The sequence below is a fragment of the Morchella sextelata genome (genome assembly GCF_020137385.1).
Source record: "Morchella sextelata strain SCLS chromosome Unknown scls_6, whole genome shotgun sequence".
Lineage (NCBI taxonomy): Eukaryota > Fungi > Ascomycota > Pezizomycetes > Pezizales > Morchellaceae > Morchella > Morchella sextelata.
Window position 1 is genome coordinate 200,899 of NW_025408621.1, and position 12,089 is coordinate 212,987.

A 12,089-nucleotide genomic window follows, 5' to 3' on the forward strand; every position below is an offset into this window, starting at 1 on the left:
AGAATGCCGAGTGTTTTGTTTTACCAGCGGATTGTTGGTGTTTAAGCCTTGAGAGTACGTCCGAGTGCACAGGTCAAGGGCCTGGGTGATCATTGGTGGGGAGGGGATGATCGCCAGAATATTCGTAATCACAATAACCATGGATACGGCTACGTTCCATAATAAGCTGGTTGTAGTACTGAATAGTAAGCACCCATTGCTGTTGGAGCACAGTAAGGAAAAATCTCTATGAATCTATGATCTTAAGCCTGTTGTTGATTGAAGATAAATCAAAAATTGGCTCCATAATGCTGTATCACGAGATACGAATGCGAGGATCGATCGATCATGGCTCACGCTGCCGTTCACAACTCATCACTCGAACCGCGGACCTGTGTAGGCACATAGCACATATACATAACGGCGCCATATCACCCGGTTGGACAATAATTCAAAGGTTTCAAACACAACTAGAATTGTCGATTGACAGAGAAAACCTCCATGTATCATATTTCTAGATCGTGACAGAAAGGGAAGCTTGGAGAGAGTAGAGCCTTAATGATATAATTTCTTTAATAAATATTATTTGTACAACCACCCGACTTGAGGTGGCTACAGAGTACCAAGGGTCATGTAGGTACGCCATAAAACAAGAAGTGAAGAAAACAAAAACTCCAAAGGGTATCGTGAGACCAAAATGAAAATAAGTCATACAGCATTACCGGCATGACAAGAGAACGTAGAAATAGGCCCCAAAAACGAGACGAAACGTACTCCGCACACCCGAACAGCATAAAACAAAAATGCAACAATCACCATGCACCCAAAATGAAAACCCAAGCACAACCAGACATGCAGACAGACTTTTTTCTTAACCGGACCCAGTGAAACAAACCAAGAAAACTTCACTAGTACGTTCAGGAAGGACAATGTTCAGAATAACAAAAGAAAATGCTGGGCAGTTTTGCGTTGTGATTCTCCGAGGGTGATGGAGATGAATATTTGGCTCAAAGCTTATGGGAACCACTTTCTAAAAAGCCTTGTAGGAGTGGCACTACCAGATGCAGGTGAAGAATCCCTTCTAGTCAATGAGCCGGAAGATGATTTTCTTCTAATGTTGGAAAGCGAATTTTTGAAGCCAGAGTTCTTTCGCAGAGGCTTTTCTGGTTGTTCTTCGCGAGAATTCGTTCTCTCGGCTTTGTTTGAGGCTTGGCGATCAAGCTTATTGGCTTTCTTTACTTGGCGCTTCTCTTCTCGCAATCTCTCAAGCTACAAGAATATGTTAGAACGAAATTGCAAAAAATTTAGAGGTTCGTGATTTAGAGGATTGTATGTCCTAAAGATCCATAAACCCCAGAGAGTAAAACTTACTGGGCCCAAAACTTCTTCCTGTTTATCGCTCCATTGCCGGTTGGCTTTCTTCAGTTTTCCTTCTAGCAATTTTAACTCCTGCTCCTTCTCTTCTGTCCATTCCTCATCAAAAACAGAATCCTCGACCTCCTCATCCCAATTGCCCTCTGGAGTAGCTCTTCCAGATACATTCCTTGAACCCTGTACAGAATGGTTACGAGCACCACTCATCTATTGGCCAAGTTAGTAAAATGAAAAGAGTTTGTAGTCTAAAGCAAGGGATAGCGGTGTACCTTATAATCATCCCATCGCAAACCTCCAGCCATCAGCCTGACTCTTTCCCGCTCAGCTTCAGCATTCATTTGCTTCAACTGCTCCCTCTCGCGCTCAATTGCCTCACGCTCAGTGCGTAGCATCTTCTCGGCCGAATCCACCTTGTTGACCTTGTCTTGCAATGTTTTAAGCAGACGGAAGTTGGCGTTCGATAGGTTTACCAAATCGCCAAGATCGCAAATAAGAGGGTGACCTGATTGGAAGCCAGGCCCTTGAACCGTAATCTTGTCAGTGGAGATTGACGAGGTGACAATAGAAGCCTCGGATTCTGCTAGGCACACGGATCCACGACGAGATGGTGTTGGTGATGGGTTCATGAGACGAATCTGATGAAGGTTCTGGCAATGGATTTGTAGCTCATTGTTGGTGTCTTGGAGGGTTTTCAGCAAACTTGCAGTCGCAGAACCAATTTCTGGGGCAGCTGAATCGAAGCCGGGGCCACTGGTCTGGATTGTCAAGCTACGACTCTTGGGAGCTTCCAACGGAGTCAGCTCCCCATCCTTCGCTGTTGTAACCTCAGCTGGGATGTCTTTGAGTGTTACACCAGAATTCACTGGTGGGGCGATAGCCTGGCAGTGAGAGCAACGAGCAGAGGTGACATTGGTTTTATCGTTGGTGGCAGAGGCAGAGCAAACTGATAAAGTGAAGACCGACCTGACCGATGCCAAAGAGTTGGCTCTTCCAAGGCATGAAGTGACTTCCACAGGGCTTGACATTGGAGGGGTAGCAGCTGGAGTAATCGGATCCATCAACATCTTGTTGATTAAGTGTTATTTCTGTAAGGTGAGGAAGATGGGTATTCTCTTTCGATGAAACTATTAACTTGGGAGCTTGAGTGATGAAGAAGTAATTTGGGAGGGGATTCAATGTAGTTATAGTTGGGCAGTTTTTAGGTAGAAGGTTAAAGAGGAGGAACGAAAGTGATTACAAGCACACAGCTAGGATGGATGACTAGCACTTGGATGATGCAAGGGGGGGAGGGGGGGGAGGGGCCGTAAAGGAAATGTGAAATGATTCAGCGACAATTGCAAAACACGATGATGCAGACAGTGCAGACAACTGCAGATGAGACCAAGAGTTTACAGGGAAGCTCGGAGACGGAGTTAGAATGGAGACATGAGTGAGGAGGAGGATCGTCAGCTTTATACAACAACCGGGGGTTGAGGGGGCGACGATGTTGCTTGAACGCGCACGACTTTCGAGAGAGAGAGAGCTCTCTCAATCAAATTTTTTCTCTGAACGGGATGCTTTCTGCAGCAAAGCTTGGTATGGCACAAACCATTGGTTGCTACATGGTAGGTTCCTTCTATTGGTAGCACAAACATCACCAAGGTACTACTACTCGTTCGTCTGGGGAAAGCCACAGGTGTCGTTGTTTGCAGGGTGGCCCGAGGTACTATGCCCAGTTCAGCGTATCGGTACCGGGAGCTAGGTTCACAGGTCTAAGCAAAGCAACATCATACCACATCTGTAACCGTTCCCTTCCCTCATCCACACCTTCGTTGAGCCCTCAACTGTTTTTGTTTTTTTCCCGGACCGAGAGGGCGTGTAATTCATATCTTGTCTACATGGAGTTTAGATTATCCCCGACTCCACTTACCTATTGCCGGTGGAAGTCTCTACTCACCAATGCCCATAGCTGGCGCAGTCATCCGCACGTGGGGGCAGAAGGAAAGGGCAAGGATAGTAATATTATCGTGAGCTCAGTACAGGGGGAGGTAAAAGTCTTTTCCAGAAGTCGAGTTTGAAACATCTGTTGAGCCTCCATTATCGGAACGTGGAAGCTCAAGGATGCTTGCTAGAGCTTGGGTGGAAACGGCCCGGAATGCTGTCGCTCGACATTGGTCAATAGAGCCACGTCAAATGGTGGTTGGTAGAAGGAGGTAGGCAATCTACATTTGGGACATGGAACATACATCATCTAGCGCCCATAGCACCCTTCAGGCTTCAAGCAACCTCAAGTGTCACGACAACACTGATTCAACGTCTAGGTGTGTAAGCAATAGCAATAGAGCAATGGCCAAACAGTACTGTAATTAGCGAAAATACGGTACTTAATTGCAATCTTGGCCTGAATGACGAACCTGAAGCATTCCGGGTTGATACCATTCGTTGACTGTCCCGGTGCTCGGCAGCTTGCCGACCTTGCAGTCTACTTTGTGCCATCTTGGCGCAAATTTTCCCGATGCCTTTCTGTGCTCGATCTGCATTTCGGCTTCTTCCTCTTCTTTTTCTTCGCTTCGCTTTCTTTTCTTATTTCTTTATTCCTTTCTTTTGCTTAAAATGCGGGGTTTGCGTTTACATGTGCAGCTACCATAATTATTGTACATCCATGTATCCATCCTCTTTGGCCTCCAGCACGCTCTAATGAGTTTCGGGAACCTATCACTTTCGTTTACATACGATGATCCGCGGCCTCTGTCATTGTGATGTCGTTTCTTGCAGGCCGCTTCGGGGAGTTTACTCGGACTGGATGCGTGCCCTTCATCGGCCCGATTGTTGCGCCCGCGTTATGCGCCGTTGTGGCTGAGCCCCTTGGTGTGGCTTGAGCGAGTGATGTGTTGTGAATGACTTTGCACAACGTCCCGCCTATACCTCCTGAACAAGAGTGGGTACACATCTAGGCCTCTTCCCACTCAAGGCGGCGTTATCATACATGGGAATTTAATGTGCCAACGTGTACAGATCGTCTTATTTTCCCTACCTAAGGAAGCGTTACCCAGCGTACTAAACACGTCAGGCCAACGTTTCTCCACACATATACCCCTAAGAGTTCACGATGGTCATTTTTGGGTACTTGTTGTGTTTAGTTCAGAGTGGTTTTGGCCTCAATACGGGTACCAGTGCCTACTATGCATGATCCATTTCAGAGTGTCATGCAGCACGCGAGCCCCATGGTCACGAGTAACAACCTAAACCCCGCAATATCCACCGATCTGGATCTGGATCTCGATCTGAACTACCCCCAGGGATACTTCTTTCTCCTTCCCCCTTATACCCATTGTATTTGCGAAACAACTGTCAGAGGTGCAACAATTTCTTCCTTGTCCAGGCTGGTGGGAAATATGGGGAAGCGACAATCCCGGGTAGGGAAGCGGTCGGAGCTCCTTGCTCCTTAGCTTAAGCTTAATTTATTTACTTTGCTTCTTTCTTTTGGGGCGTTTTTCTTAGGGGTATGCGCTGGTGGAGTGATCCATTGGTATTCGAACGATCAGGAGTTTCGATCTCAGATGTTTGTCTCGTCCACTCCTGGCAAAACGCCAATACAAAAACAAAACCACGACCATAAAGCGTTTGTCACCACCATAAAGGTTCTAAAGATCTTCTAGATACTACCTAACAGCATCTTTAAAATCATCCGAGAACACTATCTATTTACTCCTCCTTCCGTCTGCGTGATCAATCTAGGCCGATATCCAATTGGACTGAACGGCTCGATCTAGGACTGAAAACATCTAGCAATCACTTTAAGGTTACTAAACGGACAACCAACTCTCTGACATTGCCGAGCTACTTGAGGTTAGGGCTGATATGAGTGTGGGGTGTACGTGGGGGTTTAAACAGAGCCTACAAGTTCATAAAATCAGCTGAGCTAGGGTGAAACGTTTTCTTTCTCCGGTACGCCCCCCACTCTGAAACGCTATCGTGAGCTCGAACTACGAATTGACAGATTTCAACTTTCAATTAATCCGATCCAGAAGGCTTGTTTGAGCGGAGCTTAGGTAATTTACTCCGAACTCCGATCTGATAGAATGATCTGTGCGTATCAGGGGGATTTCTAACCTGTCTAGGGGTTCACCAGTTTACCTTACTAATCAGCGGCTTTGTCTATTCTGCAGGAGTTGCGCATCATCAACTGACCATATCCGGGTGATATTCGATTCCAAAGACAAATTCAACGAGGATCTACGAATTCGACTATATATGTCTTGGCACCCTGCACTGATGTGCCTAACGTCTACTCAGTTTGTAAAGACTAACCAATTAATGCATCAAAGGGAAATTTACGGATGGTAGAAGTCGGAGGTTTTACAGAGCTATTCCAACGCTAGAAATGCCTTTTGATAACGAGGGCTTCATTTCCAGCCTCTCGGTCTCATATTCACTCCTTGAAAGACTCAAATAGGGGGTTCTGGCTATTCATCAACCAACTACCAATACATAGGAATTCAATGAAGCATTGGGCCTAACGGCAGTTGTATAAAACTGATGCTATTTATAACTAAGTCAAAGCTCACTACTAGAAGCTTGAGAAGCATAGTAAGCTGCTACTCTACTAACTATCAGACTTCCAACCCTGAGGTTCGACAATCCAATGATGTAGTTGCCGGAGGAGATGTTGCCGTTCTCGGCATGCGTGATCGGAGGAGTTCTATATGTAGACGCGAATTCGGCTATGACTTCCGCATACACCCCGATAACGGACACTTATCTTTTGACATATGTTTCACTGATTGAGATGCGCAAGCTTAGACTTTTGCGAGTGGTGCCAACGAGAGAATCCGTGTATCGAAATTTGGCAATCATGCGATTGTAGTGTCCGAAATGGGATATATTTAATCTCGTTAAGGAGTAGCCTGCATAGTCTGGCGGTAAACCAATGGCCTTTATTCTCGAAAGAAGATCAGAGAAGGACTTTCCATTAGTGGATGCGATGAATTGTAACTAATATGACCAGTAATTAATCATGATTTGTCTCTTTGGCAAAAGGAAATACTATATACCATCTGCACGATTCATTATCTAGAATGATAATCTCCCAAAATAGTAGGGTTGATTCGCGTAACTATATTTTTTTTTTTTTGTTTAATTCATTAAATTCGCGTAACTATAAACGATTATTCAACTAAAACAACTAACAGTATGATGCTAAGTATTCCGGTCCAAAATACTTTTGGCTGATGCAGAAGCAGATCAGCAGAACAGTAAAGATCATATTCAACAAACAAGGCGCAGTAGTTTGGGATGAGCCGGGTACCCAAATTGAATACCACAGGAACAGGTTTTTATATCAGCCTTGTACGTGTGGTTGGTGCAAGGCATCATCCTGTGTTACTACATACTGCGCATACGCCAAGGTCATCCCTTCATAGATGGGACGCTCGGACCCTATACAGCCCACAAGATTCGTTCGATATATCAACACTTTCAACACTTTCTCCTATCGATCATGTATGTCAACAAGTAAATACTGCGCAGCATCAACAATAGTTGGAAAAGCACCTAGCATGTGTCCTTAAATGCATGCCGAGTCAGTGTTTATGATCAGCGGCATTAACTAAATCTGACTGAGATTTTATGAGCACATATAAACTATCCAGGCTTGGTATACCCCCTGCGCTGGATTCCTGTCGGCTTTCGGCTTCCTGCGGATCTCAAAATTTTCGTCGGCGTTTTTCGTAGAAAGAAAAGTCTCGTAGGGATCTAGAACTTAAGAACGTACCGCTCTAAGTCAGTTTTCAATTGGCCTAGGAACTCACTGATGGAAGTAATCTTCATGATCAAGCTCATTGGATTATGATTTATATCTACGTTGCGGTTCTTGAATTCAACCGCAAGCCCAGGATGATGGTCTTGAGGTCCATGATTATCAAGAGCAATGTTGTGCTACCAATCTATGAGTAATCATAAGAATCATTGATCTCTTTGGCTGAACCAATCTTCTATCCGGAACATATCAAACTTCTCAGTGATGTTTGCTATTCGTTGAACAGAGATGCATAATCAAAACATCGGCAACGAGACGATAATCAGAACAAAGATCCAGATAACATTCTCATCGATAACAAATCTTTGCTGTTATTTTTATCAGGATGACGTTAGTTCTGTTGGCCCAAGCATAATTATAACATTTGTCTGAATGAATGAATAGAACGAATAGAACGATATCAGTACGAATTCCTCTCGACTGATAGCCCGTGAACACAGATGACTCAATGCCTTTCTAGAAACACCTTGACTCACAAAGGTGGGAGGAATGTTGCAGTTGAAACATGTGGTTGTTTTCTCATCTATTTCACAATGTTGGATCTGGCGCTGGACTGATCTTTATTGCCCTTTTGCTGGCCAGCATAAACCCCTAATCCTGACTTAATTGATCAAGCTCAGCATACGAAGCCAGCACCTAGTTGTCGCTAATCAATCGAGCTCCAAATAAAACAGACGAAGGAAAGGAAAAGTTACATAGAGTAAATTAGAAAGATGGGAAGCGCGGATGGGCTTATGCTTAATTAAAGGTCCTGTGAGCTTGCCAAGACGCCAAGCGGTATTTAAAACAGGGACCTCAATGTAACTCTACCCTGATTAGTAGCCTTTACTTCACTTAGATCACTTTTGATTTATCTGTGGTAAAATCTGTGACTGTGCCACGATATTGGGGCCCGGCTGCTGGGCGACTGTGGCATATTCCTTCATAATACATCACTCGACTTGAGAATCTGTACATGATAACCTTACTTTTTCACAATACGTCGTATATTAAGAGTTCAAGGAGAACAGCACATCCTAAGATATTCAAGAGACCTCAAGGCGGTTCCTTAGAAGTACTTGTACCCCAGGCAGGGGCATTAAATGTGGAAAATTACCGCTACCGGGCTAGCCACCTGATGGCATATGAGTCAGACCCAGCGACCCGACTAGCATACATGTATGTTGCTAAGTAGGAGATGGGTACGAAACTACATGTACATGTAGTATAGACTACGTGGATAGAAATGGTTCAGTTGATCCGTCCTCCTGGTCGGGCCATTTTCGAAATGTTCCCTCTTCCCTTCCAATACTCTTTTGCATACAATCAATGAAGTAATCAATCAATCAATTCCCATACTCTTCATCAAGACCCATGAGAATAGAACTTATCAACCAAATCGCTTTTTCGAAATTCATCAACAGGATGTACGGTTGTTGCTCCATGGATCGTCAAATCACTCATTTCCCATCAACCAGCGCTCCTTCATATTATTTCTCCCCTGATGTGTTCGGCTTAAAGTTGTGAAAACCAATAATCTGCTATATTATTGCTGAATAAGTGAAATAGAATGAGACTTGGCAAGCTATATCATCATTTCACGAATCACAACTGTTCGGCGGTGGAAACGAGGCGGATACCAATTGACCAGACAGTCCACCATATGAAAGACTTCTTAACCATGTCATACTTTCTTGGGGAAGTTGTCGCAAGGGCGCTAATCTAGGTAAGGCAGATGTTCTACCCCGTGCAACACTTTTTTGGTCATGTTCTAAAGGTTGAAGGTTCCCTATTTACGATACCTCACAAGAGGTCTTTACGCATCAGAAATATCTCGAAGCCTACCTATCGATAGGAAACTAATCTATTCACCAAGGCGGCTCCACAAGGACTCACACCTGTTTTGATATGGGGTGCCGGTACGATCTGATATGAAGCGCCATTCATAACCGAAGGAGAGAGAAATAAAGTGTCTATAGCTCAAAGGCCTGGAGGCTGCCGCTCCGCCTATATGTGCACTTAAGTTACGAGAGTGTTTAAAACCGTCAATTTCATTCTTAGTGATATCAGCTACTAGCACAACTATAGATTTTAACCTCAGGACCAAGGGAATATTGCAGTTCGTCAAGGACTTGGTAGAAAGATTCAAGTAGTACATTTTCTTTGCGATTGGTAAAACCTGCGCCCCGTTTGCTAACCTAGTGAGTAGGAAGCTTAGCACTATTCACTATATATATTAAAGTTTGAGATCAAAATCTCTAGTTTTGTGAGTTTGTCCGAGTGATCTAACATGATCGACACAGGGTTAGGGCTCAACTTCCAAATTGCAGACCTAGACCGCACCACGTGCACCTCGTCTCCTATACCTGTTGTTTTTGACAATATTTGCTTCGTTGTTTCTTTACTTCGTTGATTCTGTCCATACTGAACGTGTTCTTGTCACGTCAGCTATGCGTGTTCTTTTGTGACTGTCTTTTTCATCACTATACAACGTGTTAAACAATTACATTTGTTTACACTATAAATAGAGGATTTAATCCTCTTCATGTTCGATAGATCAATACAATCAATCATCGTCTTACTTCCTTCTTATTTCTCTAGCCAATTCAACAATACCCACTTACTGGGTGACGGCAAATTTAATCCAACAGCGAATATGGACCTGCATTCAATGGTAGAGCCTACTTCGGCAAGTTGACGATATGCTTAATTGTACTGCAAGTAATCTGTGTCTATCAACAGGTAGAATCTGTTATTGGACACAGATATCCCAATTACCGACTCACCATAACGTGCCATCTTCTATGTAATGGTAATGAACATATAAGCCATTTCTATGAGGCCCGAACTTCGACCTCTACGATCCAAAGGTTTCTCATTGAGATATATAGAAATTAATAGTTTCTGGCACCAAGTTTATGTCCCAGCTAGCCCACCATCTGTATAGTATACCCCGCAATTTGTACACCTTAAGCTTGAGTTCTGCACGTGCGTAACTATCACTTGGTATTCGAGCCTGGCTGACTGTGTTTCTAGTATTTTGAATTTCTTTTTTTCACGGCCCTGCAAGGCTATATCATTCCCTAGCTAGAGTAGTTCTTGGCTGGTGAAATATTCGGAGGCTCGGTGTGGATATCCCCCTACCCCTCTCTAGCTATCAATCGGTACTTACCGTTTATAATTTTAAATTAGGCAGTAACTGGTATTCATATTATATATCCCCCCTACCCCCTCTCTGACTATTAATCGGTACTTACCGTTTGTAATTATAAACTGGGCGATAACCGGTATTCACATTATGTTAAAGATTTAGTTGTGTTGACGAATCACCATCTCTTTCAGTTAATGAAGAAATCAGGCAACGATTGGTGGCTCACAAATCGGCTGAATCGTCGGTATTTATTGGTGGTCAGCAAATAACTATCAAATTCTAATAGTTAATGTTAATTTAGGTAACTATTTTTCCCTAGTCTAGAATTAACTATTCACTCAACCGGACCATATCTTACCGCAAGGGCCGAAGGCTTGCAGAAACGTTTACTTGACACAATGAACTACCGGATACCGGCGTCGGCCTTTTCAAAATCAATGCCAACAACATTGGTTTCTTCCAGGGTTTATGTGCTTGTGGTGAGCTTTAGATTTGGAAGGAATTTTTGCTTCCCGACTCTATAATCTGGCACGGCATAATCATACAATCTCAACTGGAAAAACTCTGACTGAGAATATAGATATAGGCTCATAAATTGAAAATCTATAGCCTTTAAACCGCATAGATTAATGAATAATTCAAAGCGAAATCGAAAGGGTCAGATGGGAATAAGAAATCATAGCCCATTATTAATCGGAGGTGTCTCGTGGTTTCGCCGAGCTGTCAATTTCATTTCCAAGGTTAGGGTTATATCGAACAAGGGCTCGGGCAGATGTGTTGATGATATTTACCACGTACATAGCCAAGGACTCTTACCAGTGGAGATGCGTAAGAAGCTTCTGTGCAATGCTACTCAAGAAACTGGGTGACGTCACCTGACCAAGGAGGTGTTATACTTGCTAAATGAGTGATTGTACTCCTACAGTTGTTGTCAATCGACATTCGTGTCGATGTTTATGCAAGCCTTATCTGCAGGACCAGCAGAGCTTTCATCTAGGAGGATTGGTTGGAACGGAAAGAGGCATTCGGACATATGTCTCGATTAGGATGAACCGAGAAAGAACCGTTTAGTTGATTTTTATTTCAATTTAAAGGGTAAGGGTAACCTTGCGGCTTTATGAGCGAGTTATCTGGCAGGATGGAGAGAGATGTCTTTATGATTGCTATACAAAGAATGCTACTATCTGGACGGGTACTAGGCATAGATGGCGGTGTGATACGGACCCTTAGTACCGTGGTTAACAGCTGTTAGGTATTTACGTGTACGTCCCCCACAAAAAAAAAAAAAAACGTCCCCCGTCACAATTGACCCAACCTTTACTTTCAAAAGAACTTGGCACCTCTCGGCACCAGTGAGTGGTGCACGAACGGTTTTTGACGATCTGAGACACGGAGAGTGAGATTGATTCTCTTCAACTAAAGTCCCGACCCATAGAATACCGATACCGTCTGTGCGCTTGGTATTTATGTACATACCTATTGCGTGAGATATCGTGTTTCAACTCTATTCTAACGTCTAGTCTAGTCGACATGCCATGATTGCGCCCATTAACTAGCATGTTGCGCTATAACTTGATGTGTAGATAAGGGACGAGTGAGAATCTATGCGATGTTTGCAATTGACTACAGCCCCAGCTTTGGTTAACCTCCCTGTATTTACCCCTGGCTGTCGTATGTTTACGGGGACGCCGATAGTATCACAAATATTGATTCGATTCCCCATGCCTGTCAGAGGCGTTGGGTTCAGCCTCACCCATACACACAGCGCGTAAAAAAACCGTTAAGCGCGTACTATGATTTCACCGTTGG

The 12,089-nt window shown here is 43.8% G+C and overlaps 2 protein-coding genes across 2 annotated transcripts; one reads left to right on the forward strand and one right to left on the reverse strand.

Moving 5' to 3' along the window:
- Nucleotides 1–993: 993 nt before the first annotated feature.
- On the reverse strand, nucleotides 994–2,417 carry H6S33_011184 (uncharacterized protein; the record flags this gene model as incomplete). The annotated part of the gene is made up of 3 exons (XM_044842937.1): nucleotides 994–1,248; nucleotides 1,351–1,560; nucleotides 1,623–2,417. 3 exons carry the CDS (start codon nucleotides 2,415–2,417, stop codon nucleotides 994–996), a joined length of 1,260 nt encoding a protein of 419 aa, XP_044695952.1.
- A 7,368-nt stretch (nucleotides 2,418–9,785) lies between these two features.
- On the forward strand, nucleotides 9,786–10,599 carry H6S33_011185 (uncharacterized protein; the record flags this gene model as incomplete). Its single annotated transcript, XM_044842948.1, has 7 exons — nucleotides 9,786–9,803; nucleotides 9,872–9,941; nucleotides 10,021–10,070; nucleotides 10,226–10,255; nucleotides 10,322–10,331; nucleotides 10,472–10,524; nucleotides 10,582–10,599. The coding sequence occupies 7 exons, from the start codon at nucleotides 9,786–9,788 to the stop codon at nucleotides 10,597–10,599; spliced, it is 249 nt and encodes an 82-aa protein (XP_044695953.1).
- Nucleotides 10,600–12,089: the final 1,490 nt, after the last annotated feature.